This window comes from Rana temporaria, chromosome 1 (assembly GCF_905171775.1).
Source record: "Rana temporaria chromosome 1, aRanTem1.1, whole genome shotgun sequence".
Taxonomy (NCBI): Eukaryota; Metazoa; Chordata; class Amphibia; order Anura; family Ranidae; genus Rana; species Rana temporaria.
Window position 1 is genome coordinate 681,373,686 of NC_053489.1, and position 12,705 is coordinate 681,386,390.

General features: G+C 39.1%; 1 protein-coding gene across 1 annotated transcript; it reads left to right on the plus strand.

Annotated features, from left to right (window-relative positions):
* Nucleotides 1-7,055: 7,055 nt before the first annotated feature.
* On the plus strand, nt 7,056-12,428 carry LOC120945696 (serine/threonine-protein kinase SBK1-like). The gene is made up of 4 exons (XM_040360053.1): nt 7,056-7,184; nt 9,972-10,140; nt 11,139-11,341; nt 11,625-12,428. Exons 1-4 carry the CDS (start codon nt 7,056-7,058, stop codon nt 12,426-12,428), a joined length of 1,305 nt encoding a protein of 434 aa, XP_040215987.1.
* Nucleotides 12,429-12,705: the final 277 nt, after the last annotated feature.

Genomic DNA, 12,705 nt, shown 5'->3' on the forward strand with positions numbered 1-12,705 from the left:
GTTGTATAGCATAGCCAGATATAGAGCATCTTCAGGTTTTCTTTACATTGAAAGTTTTCCACTCATTATGTGAATTGCTTTAAGAGTTTGTCACCCACAGAGCAGGAAAATAATACGTGATAATACAGGATTTCTATGCTGATTTTTTGTTGTTGTTGTAATTATTTTATTTAAAATGTCCTAAAATATATATAAAATCGAATTTACGTAACACAAATTCCAAAAAGTAGTGGGGATGAGACCCTTGTCCCATCAACATGCGGACATCCTCCCCATGTTGAGGGCATGTGACCTGATACGTTTCAGGAGGGGGGGAGCTCTCTCATCCCCCTCTTTTCCTGCGGTCTGCCAGGTTGCGTGCTCGGATAAGGGTCTGGTATGGATTTTTTGGGGGAACAAAGCAACAAAGGAATGGCTCAAGAAAAAGCACATTAAGGTCCTGGAGTGGCCTAGCCAGTCTCCAGACCTTTAAGGGGTTGTAAAGGCAGAAGATTTTTATCTTAATACATTTGATGCATTAAGATAAAAAGCCTTCTGTGTGCAGCAGCCCCCCTAACACTTACCTGAGGTCCCTTTCTGTCCAGCGATGTCCACAATTGTCTCAGCCATCTAAGATTCTCCTGCTTGATTGGCAGGGAAACATCAGCTGCACCATTGGCTCCCACTGCTGTCAATCAAAGTCAGCTAGCCAATCAGGGGAGAGAGAGGACTGAGTCAGGTCTATGTGTCTGAATGGACACAGGGAGCTGTGACTCAGTCCTGGTGCCCCCATAGCAAACTGCTTGCTGTGGGGGCATTAAACAGGAGGGAGGGGCCTGGAGCACAGAAGAGGGACCCAAGAAGAGGACGATATGTGCTAATCTGTGCAAATCCACTGCAGCAGAGCAGGTAAGTATAACATGTTTTATATTTGTTTATCAAAAAAAATTTGCCTTTACAATATGTGGAGGGAGCTGAAGGTTCGAGTTACCAAACCTCAGCCTTGAAACCTTATTGACTGAGAATCGAGAATATCTGCAAAGAGGAGTGGGACAAAATCCCTCCTGAGATGTGTGCAAAGCTGGGGGCCAACTACAAGAAACGTCTGACCTCTGTGATTGCCAACAAGGGTTTTGCCACCAAGTACTAATGCCCCGTACGCACGATTGGAAATTCTGACAAAAAAAGTCAGATGTGAGCTTTTGGTCGGAAATTCCGACTGTGTGTATGCTCCATCAGACTTTTGCTGTCGTAATTTGTGCCAACAAAAGATTGAGAGCAGGTTCTCTATTTTATCAATGAAAAAAGTTCCTCTCGGAAATTCTGTTTGTCTATGCAATTCCGACGCGCAAAAAAACATCCATGCTCAGAATCAAGCAGAAGAGCCAAACTGCCTTTTGAACTTCACTGATCTCGGCTCTTCGTACGTCTTGTACGTCACCGCGTTCTTGACGCTCGGAATTTCCAACAAGATTTGTGTGACCGTGTGTATGCAACACAAGTTTGAGCCGACATTCCGTCAGAAAAAAAAACCTGGTTTTCTGGTCGGAATTTCCGATCGTGTGTACGCGGCATAAGTCATGTTTTGGGAAGAGGATCAAATATTATATTATTTCACTCATTAAAATGCAAATAAATCTATAACTTTTTTTAAATGTGCTTTTCTAAATATTTTTGTTGTTATTCTGTCTTTTACTGATAAAATAAACAGATCATTAAAATTATAGGCTCATGATTTCTTTGGGGCGAACGTACAAAATGAGCAGGGGATTAAATACTTTATTCCCCTAACTGTACCTCCCCCAGAACACATTTTCCAAACTCTCCACCCTCCTACACCCCTTTCTTGGACATACCACACCTCCAGAACAAATGCTCCACACTCTCCGCCCTCCTACACCCCTCCCTATCAACCAGCTTTCTCCTCCTCTAAAAACTCTCTTGTTAACAAAAACATATGTAGAGCCGCCCTCACCACATCTTACTGCCAATTCAAAATGTCTTTATTGTATACATCCCTCCATACTTTCTTATTATGCACCTCATTCAATCCACCTATCAACTCCAACCCCTCCCTTTCCTATAACTCCCCCATCACTTTCCAACTTTCACACCACACCTTTTAGTTATTTCATACAATTTGTATCTCCTCAAACACCCCTCAATCCTCAGACTAACACACGGCACACTGAAACATCCTGCAGGAAAGACATTAAGTAAATATAATAAAATGGGCCAGGTGACAGTTTTAATAATCAACACCCCCCCCCCCAATGTTAAGGTCTTTAATAACAAGAAATGTACCCATGTACCTCCTCATAGCTCTCTTCCACATCTCTCTGTTCACTAAAAAAACTTACATCCAATCTTTGCCATATTTAATGCAAACCCACCTAGAGAACATAAAATATTGATTGACAACTTTGCTCTCCTCAAACCATCTATACTCTTCACACCATCATCACATCATCCATATAACCGGCCATGCTTAGATTCCTCCCACCACCCCCAGGCACTTCTACCCCTCTCACCAAACTATCCTTCACATACATCCACAATGGTAGTTCAGTTACAGGGCCTTTGAGAAAATCCAGAAGGAGGCAACACGTCAGGTGGAAGGAGGTGGTGACATAATCACATCGGTCAAGCTGGGGGGACAGATGAAGTCTATGGTCTGGTAACTCCTGTGGACTGGAGTGTCCTGCTTACATGCATAAATAATTTTTATTTATGTGAGTTCATTTGGAGAAGTTTGATTTTAATGTAATAATTAGTCAGTAAGGACTATGGAGTCTCACTGTGTTTCCTTATGAGCATATGACCTGGACCTGGAATTCTTTTTGATGACCGAAAAATCTTTTTTAGTCATTCATTTTGGATTTCATTATCTTCACGGTGTCCATCCCTCCTATCATGATTGTTGATGTATGGTGGGACATACGGAATTAGGAGTGGAACACATTTACTTGGATACATTGGTTAGGCATTTACATTTATGTGCTTATACATTTATATTTTTTGACTATTTATTATTTCCATATTAGCAAGCGCCATTGCACCCCCTCTTTTACATATGATCTTCGGTGTGTGAGCACCTTTAGTAGTGGCTGCTGCTCTTTTAATTGTAATTTCACTTGCTTTTATATTATTTTATCTAGTTTCAGTGCCCTTGGTTGGAGTGGTTTTGCGCATTAGTTACCCCTTTTTTATTTTTAATAAGTGATTTAAACCTTCCGTCTAAATAAGAATTAAAAACAAACGATAACGGTGATTAAAGAGAAAACGATTACATTTATTTATACAGAAAATAAACTTGTATTAATCCGATATTAGCAACTATAACATAAATTATACAACCTTAAAACAAAGATGTTACCAATGATACAAAGTAATACAAATAGGAATATTTCTATAATGGACACATTAGTATATCAGGACAAGTTGTAGGAAAGGAAGAGTTACAGAAAAGATAAAGACAAGAAGGAGATACATTTACAGACAGAAACCTTACGTCACCATGCTCCTTAGATCAGATCATTGGGCTTAGAGAGATCGGGGGTTGCTTTATGTACTGCTTTATACCCCCCAGGGACCTTGTCATTGGTCCAGAGCTGCTCAAATTCTGATTGGCTGCCCCTGAAGCCTCCTAAATGTTCACGATCAGGTCTTAAACTTCCTATCCGTCTACTACATGTCTATGATGTAATAAACAACTCCTTTGATCTCCAGCCCAACCAGTTCCCACATTAGCATGTTAACGGCCTCCTGGTGAGATGGAGCCTCTCCATCTCTTAAGGTGCTTTACCAAACAAAAGGATAATTAAATTATCACCTGGAGACATGGGCGTCCGCAGAACTTTTTCCAGGGGGGGGGGCATAATTTTGCGGTCACAATTTCATGAAGGTGAGGGGAGGGGCTTAGTCATTCTCCCATAAAGCGCAGGCATGTGCCCATGATATGCAGCCTCACTGTACTGATCAAATGTACAATACAGAGGGTGTACAGTATGTTTATATAGAAGGGGTGGATGGTATTGGTATATAGAGGAAGGAAGGTGGGTATATACAGCTCTGTATACAGGACAGATGATGTATATCTGCAGTCAGTGATGATGGAGGAATACAGAAAGGAAGATGGGTGTATATATTTGTACACAGGACAGGACAGATGATATGATCTTTCCTATATCTGGCACCCCCCCTTCGCTGATCATACCTGTATGCACTCAGCTGCCCCCCTCATCTGTATATATGTCAGCCCCCCCTGTACACAAACAGCCTCCTCCCTTCACTTGTACTCACAGCCCCCACTTGTAAGGTCATGGTGGTCTTTCTTCTCCCAAGTCCTGTTTCCACATGTCCCTTTGAAAATACATTACAGGCAGCAAAGCAAACACAAGGGCACACTTACAATAAGCGGCCAGAGGTGGCAGTAAAGAGCTCTGTAAGCTCTGTGACACTGATCTTGCAACAGCTGTGGAGCCGACTGCACAAACACAGAGAGAGTCAGCACAGCTACAGATGCGAGCATGGCAGACCCTTGCTGATTCCAGGGGGGTAACTCGCCCCCCCTTAACCCTATGAGCAGACGCCCTATGCCTGGAGACATTCAATAGTTCCCACGAGTAAAAACAAAAGTCCTTTTAAAATACAAGCTGGGCCCCTATTTCATCATATCACAAAATATATAAAGTCCTGTAAAAACATATACATACATACACGTGCACAATGGGGCATGGTAATTTAATTAGAGTCCTTGCAATGGTTCCCTTGAAGCTCAATGATATAAATATGAATTTCAAAATCTCCACCACACCATTTATAATACTATGCTTTTTTTTTTTAAGCTGTTAAGGTAAACATTACATCAACAAAGCCTATTGGACACACCCAGGCTTGGAATTGTAAACAAGGTAAAATACACCAGAAAAATAAACAAAATAAATTAGATGACTTATGTTGTGGTAGCTGGAGAGTGTGAAGTAGACATCTGAGGACTTTCCTCATTGCACAGAACTCGGAAGAGAGATATTCAGAAGTAAAACAGTGTGTATTTTGGAGGCGTTGCTGATGACCCAACAGTTTCCCTGGACTTTGTCCAAATATCCCACACCTCTGAGAACTTTTGTGGGCAACCCCTAGATTCGTAACTAAATGTATACAATGGGACCATTTTGTTAACAATAGACTTCCAATAATCTAAGGTAGGTGCCTGGGGAGATTTCCTATAATACTAAGGTTAAGGCTTTCTTTATACCATAACAAAATCTAGTTTTGTGTTATTGTTTTTTAATTGTTTTATGGCAACTCTTGTACAGGTTACTAATGTTACCACCTATGTGTGTTCCAATATTGAGACAATCATGCAAATTTGGTATTCCCTGAGAGCCACAATAGGACACCACTCTTCCCAACAATGGAGGTTGGCTTCCATAAACATGGTCATTGTGATGGAAACAGTATCAGCAGGCACACCTCAGCAAGGCATTCTACATCCTCTTTAGCATATCAATTCACAAGCCCATCCCTAATGAGATGATAAGTTATGTCCTGGGTGTGAACATTCTCTCTATTCTCTCTATTTTCTACAGATTTTCTACAGATAGAAAACCAAAGTGTACTTTTAATAAATAACACAATCTCAGTCGTATTATTAAATTTTCCTAAATTGTTAAATAGTTGCTATTTTATACTTTTTGCCACATTTCAGATATTCAGGTGCTTCTTTTCAAATGGCCAACCCCATGTAGTAGGCACCCCTGATGAATAACAGGTGACATAAAGGGAAGTAACATAGAAAGTGTATTGGTTTTATACAATCTGTTCAGATGGGTGGAACTATAATGAGATGAGGTGAAGTAAAATAAAAAATAAAAAAGATGGAACCAGATTCTCCATGTAGAATGAGCAATTGTGACTCCCTTATTTTACACATAAGCTTTTTGTTTTACTTAAATCATAACTAATCAAATTTATATACTGTAAAACCTGGCCGGACAATAAATAAAGCTGAGGAAACCGAATTCAGAAGACCGGGAGAAGGTAGCAATTGGGCAACTAGAGGAAACAAAGACATTATGTGAGGTAAGTATGCTATAACATGCAAAAATGAGGTGTGTACTTGTATATTATGGCAAGAGCACTGTCGACACTTATGTTTAATTCAACTCTAAACGGATTATATATATATATATATATGGCCTGGAGGACTGCCTAAACATCCCTTTTTCATTTTTTTTTTAATCTAAAAAGATCCTTGGTGTCAGTTTCAACTTATCAATGAGACAGAATTTTCTTCTTGGTCAAGCAACCCTTAGCAATAATGGAACCCTGGTTGAGATAAGTTCATCTTCATCTAGATCAATTCTCTTCTTATTGGAATTAAGTGTTCAGCAGTTAACGAATGACTAGTTTTGGCCAATGGGGGACAACCTGGTTTTCCATTTAGAATACTAAGATTTGGCATCCTTGTCTCCATTCTTGGTTTGTCGTTTTCCCAGAACATCATGTCAGAAAGCTATTTTCCATTATATGATATACACATGGATTGTTCTAGGTCAGAGACTCACCAAGTAGTGAAGAAATTATCAGGATGTTTGGAGATGAATCTCTAAAATAAGCCCAGACATGGCAGCTCCAATTTTCCTATCCTGACAGGTGCTTTAATCTCCCTGCAAACTATTTTAATGCTGATGATATTTTTATACTCAATTTTTTTATCTTCAATAAGTCCTTATTAATCTAAAGCCATTGTATACAATGTTACTAGAAAGCATAAAACATAGGAAAAAGGCAAAAACCCACAAGAACCTACAGCCAATGTTATATTTTTTATTTTTTTTTCAATAAATTATCTGGTTAGTTTTCCGTTTTGTTTAAAAAATGAGCAGCGCTGCTTATTTTTTAAACAGTGTTTTTTATTTGATGTTCTATCAAAGCTAGGGTGGCAGAGGTCTGTTTTTTGTATTTCAGTCCCTAAACAATTTTTTCTGTGGCGCTGTTATTTTTATTAATCTTAACATTTTGATATCCTTTTTGAGTTATGATAACTAGCTGCCATGGAAGTATTTAGGAATATGGAGAAAAGGGTGGTAGATTTAGAGGAAGTTTCCAGTTTCCACCAAGGAACACCTGGGATAGAGTTAGAAAACTATTTTAAACAGTTGAAACATCTCATGGAAAAACAAATTAAGATTTGGTGGGAGGTGAATATTCTGGAATTATATATTAAGGAGAGGAGAACATGAAGGAGGTGGAGATGGGACACCAGAGAAACAGACCAGTGCTTCTCATAACAGTATTTTATTTAATGTTCTATCAAAGCTAGAATGGCAGTGGTCTGTCTTATTGGTATTTGAGGGCCAGATCCTCAAAAGGGATACGCCGGCGTAACTGCTGTTACGCCGTCGTATCCCTGTTCTTAACTATGGAACTGATCCACAGAATCAGTTTTCCATAGTTAGGCAGAAGATCCGGCATGTGTAAGGGACTTACACTGCCAGATCTTAGTATGCAGTACCGCATCCGCCTCGGGTATGCAAATTAGCACTTACGGAGATCCACAAAGCTTTTACGCTTCGTTTTTCCTCCGTAAGTTTGCAAACACAAAATTAGGGCTGCTTTTACAAAGTGTAAACTGTTTACACCTTGTAAAAACAGACCCTTCTGTCCAGCGACGCAATATTTTTTTTGTTTTGAATTTTTTTTTTTTTTGCCGTATCTTTTTGTTTCCCGACGCAACTTTATTGACTCGTCGCAATCCACAAAGCTTGGCGTAACGTAATTTCGTGCTATGCACGTCGGGAAAATGACGTCACGAGCATGCGCAGTACAGCCGGCACGGGAGCGCGCCTAATTTAAATGGGAATCGCCCCCATGAAAATAGGAACGCCTTGCGCCGGCGGAATTTAAGTTACACAGCCAAAAATTTCTAGGTAAGTGCTTTGTGGATCGGGCACTTTGGTATACATTTCAAGGCAGTGTAACTTAAATGAAAAAAATTAAGTTACGCCGGATCTTTGTGGATTACCCCCTAAGTCTCTAAACTATTTTTTTTGTGGTCCCTTTGGTTTTATTAATCTTAGTTCTCCCTCTTGTATTAGTTATTCATTATACAATGCAGTAAAACATAAATATTAGAAAACAAATAATTTTCAATTTCATAGTTTATATGGTGGAAAGTTTAATTTCAAAACTCAGTAAAGTTTTTAAAGTATTAGGATTAAATATGCTGAAACCCAATCACCTATTCTCTAGAAAACCTGTTTATATGCAAATCAGCCAGAACAATGCAGGTTACTTACACATCATTTACATGAGAAGTCAGCCAATGGAAAGCCTCATTCTCTGCCTTCCCTGCCCCTCTTCCTTTTATAAAGGGGACCTCTCCCTCCTCTGATCAGTAGCTCTACTTTCAGAGATCCCTGAACACTCATCTATTACAGCCTAGCTGGAGATTTGGTGACGTTGTCTGGTGTTGATCTGCAGAGGAACTTAATACTTTGAGAAACAAATCCAACTTCATCACCCCTGAATCCTCTCCACATTAAGGTAAGGTTACTTTCATCTAACCAATCAATGGATCTTTCTTATTTAATGAGCATACTGATAATAATTCTTCAGAGGTTTATGAGGTGTATGTACTAAATATATAAAACCTAAGTATAAAAAACTGATGAAAGGGACATTAAGTGGAGGTTGAGGACAGGATAATATGTAATACAATGTATACAGAAGACAGGATGGACATTGGAGGCTTGCCATGATCATCCTGATGAAAAAGTTGTTAGTAATACATTATATGCAATAAAAGTTGGGGCAGTAATTTGTGTGATGTAATACAAAATGAAACAAATGTTTGGGAAGCCAAGTAATGTATAGTTGCCATAAATCTACTATTACGCATATATTCCAATCTGTACAAAACAAATGACTGAAAAGTGTTGAATAGTTTGCTACGAAAGATTCCCTCTCACCAAAACCAGAGTACAACATTTTACATAATGATCTCACTGAGCATTCCCTTCATTAATTTCATGAAGTCTGATGATATGAGGTCTTATTGAGACCATAAAGATGACATTGAGCAGGAAAATGCGTTAAAAATGTTTTTAAGGTGCCTGAAAAGAGACAATTGAGTGTTTGGATGTTATGACATCACTCATGGTTATTGTGGGTCATTCTGGGACTTCGGTTTGGGGAGAATGATTTAGGGAACAGTCACTAATATCTTCTGATGGCTTTAGCATGGCCTCTGACGCCTTGTACTGGGTACAAAAGGCGAGGCAACTAGTTTCCTTAGTCATAGTTCTGATTCAATTTACACTTCTTACTTGGCTGAGCTCTGTGTTCATCCTCCTGACTTTATGTAAGAAAACTGGAAAGTTGAGATAGCTGTCCGACAAAAAAAAAAAAGAAGAGAATCTCTTGCAGGTCATCTTATGGTATGTTTGGTCTTTTCATGGCAGTGTCTGCCAGAAATATAAGATTTACCAAAATTCTTCTGGTAGCAGATACACCTTTCCACCTGCTGGCCAAAGTTTATTACATTTCCTTCCCAAATGTCACTTGGAGGTAAAATTACTCTTTTGACCCCCCGGTTACCCAGACGGCCCCCACCCATGACTGAACTGATAACTATTGGATTGTGGTACCTATTTATTGTTATAAGTCTTGGCTTTTCTATTTGCTATTGTAATTGATAAAGTTATAAATTTGCTTGATAATTGTCTTGTATATGAATCGCTGTATTTCTATATTCAGGTCCTTTTAACTGTACTCCATACATTTCTGTTGTTCTGTTCAAACTCTCACTTAACTTATTCCTGAGTCACATTCATTAATAAGGGGAGCTTTATTGAGCATTTCATATTTATAGGTATATAAATGCTAGTAATACCCTGTAGTATTCATATTTTACACATTTCTAAAGTTACTCTTAAAAGATTTGTTTTCTTTTTGTAAGACGTTTTCTTTTTATTTTTCCTCTCCAGGACACTATGGCCTCCGTTGTTCATAATGTGGAAGGTGTTCTGGACAGAATGGTCTCCTCCTATTCAAAAGGTCTACAGGAGGTAGACTTACAGGAGTACTTCCTCAAGGTAAAGGAACTTGGAGAAGGAGGCTATGGAAGAGTATTATCGGCAAACCACAGGATAACAGGTCAGTAAATTAATATAACTAACAATTCAATATCATCTAGAATTATTTATATATATATATATATATATATATATATATATATATATATATATATATATATATATATATATATATATATATATATATATATATAATATATATATATATAAAACATTTAAACCATTATTTAATGTTGGTTGAATTATTTAGATAACTAAGCAATAGGCTGGGTCTTGGGAAGAGTTATGTAAATATTAAAATACTTTGATGGGTACATATCTGTCTGGAGGAGTAGACTGTATTTGCATGCAGACTGCCCTAGATAATGGTCACATGTGATGCTGATCCTCCACGATCAAAAGAAAAGGCATCCAATGATTGAAAGGGGTGGGCTAGGAACAGTCAGGCTGGGGAGGATATGATGCTAATAGAGATGGGCATCAATCAGTCAGGAAACAAGATGGGGTCTGTTTGACTTGTTGCAGCTTCTAATGCACATTGAGAAAAACTTGCAGTGTGCGGTGAAATCAGAGTAATGCCTCGTACACACGACCGGTTTTCCTAGCAGGAAAACTGCCATGTGAGCTTTTGGCTGGGAATCCTGGCCGTGTGTATGCTCCATCGCAGTTTTCCCAACAGGAAAACCTCCGGGAATCCCAGAAGGAAAAAAGAGCACATGTTCTCCTTTTTCCCATCGGGATTCACGGCGTTTTTTAAGCCGGCAGTTTCCCTATGGGGAAAACCTGCGGTGGAGCGTACACACGGCCGTGGTTCCCGACCAAAGCTCTCATGGCAGTTTTCCTGTTGGGAAACCCAGCCGTGTGTAGGGGGAAAAAGCTACCGAGCAGGCATTAGAGATTTCAGTACGGCTTGTAAGGCTGAAATATAGCTTTAAATGAAGCATAATACATTCTCAAAAAGGTTGCTCCAAGATTGAGATTTTTCAAGTGGATATAAAAAATTACCAGCTATAAATTTCTAATTTTGTAATCTAAGTTATTTTTTCATTTATTTTACAGGTCAAAAAATGGCATTGAAGATCATGGATAAAAACAGAATCAGCCAGAGGTCTTTCCTTCAGGAGTTCAGTGTTTCATACTTACTTTCTTCTCATCCCAACATCATCGGATGTTATGGCATCGCCTTCACCACCATCGATTACTTCGTCTTTGTCCAAGAACTGGCCCCTGTTGGTGATCTGTGCTCCATGATTTTACCACATGTAAGTACATTAAGTTTTCAGTATACCCATATGTTTAAGTTTTGATGAAGAAATGTTATAACAAATAGTTTGAATTTCCCATCACTTTACCATCGCCGGGACATTTAGCGAAAGAGAATCTCTTTTGAGGGAACACATACAGAAATAGAATCCAACCCTAGTCTAAAACTAAAAAAATAAAAAATAAATACGGCCATACATATACTTTAACTGATTGTGAATTTCTCTTCTACCCTACAGTATTTAACATCTATTTTGTATTTTGATTTCTTGTTTTTCCTAGGTGGGAATTTCAGAAGATGCTGTTAAAAGGTGTGCTGTACAGATCTCCAATGCTCTCGAATTCATGTCAGAAAAGGGACTTGTTCATATGGATTTGAAGCCAGAAAACATTTTGGTGTTCGACAAGGACTGCCACTCCATCAAGATCACAGACTTTGGCCTTGCCAAGGTCAAAGGAACAGTGATAACCTCCAGGTCTGGCAGCAAATTCTACATGGCCCCAGAATTGCGTGACATCACCATCCCAGATGGACTGGTTGTAGATGGAAGCCTGGATGTGTGGTCGTTTGGTTTCATCATCTACTGCCTACTCACAGGGGAGTTTCCATGGACCGTAGCCACCCTTGATGATGAAGCATTTAAACATTTTGTTGACTGGCAAAACAATTTTCATATATACAATCCTCCTGAAGCATGGAGAAAGATTCCCACTGGAATACGAAGGATGTTTATCAATCTTTTGGCCATTGACTATATGAAGAGAAGTAAAGCTACAGAAATCCTGAAATATATGAGTGAAATTTGGAAGGAAGACACCCCAGATGTAGCCACAGGACAAGAATATGAGGATCCAATGGAAAGCAGTTCTGTAGTATCTGAGGAATCCATGGCTTCCCGCTTGAACACCTCACAGGGTAGTGTTTCCATCACATCCTTGTCTTACTTTTTGACCACAGACTCTTGTGTATCTCAGTCTGAGATGACTCCAGAGCCACAGAAGGACAACATGGAAGAGGCAGTAATCATATTTGATGATGAATTTTCCTTACATGTTGGTGCAGAGGTTGACATTGAAGGAGCATGAATTGGTTAGTGATGGAACATCTAAAGGTACATCACATACATCCAACTTTCTGAGGTACGTGGCTTCCTCAATTCACTATTCAATGTTTTAGCCTCATGTCACACTAGCTCTTCACTAAGTCATTTGTTTTTGTACCACAATATGTGCCAGTGGTGTTGTTCAGTCATGCGGAGTCCCTAGGGGTCTCCCTTGTTGCCCGTACTATTTAATATCTATCTCCGCCCTCTCCTGGAAATCATCAGTAACCAGAACTTACTCTACCATTCCTACGTGGATG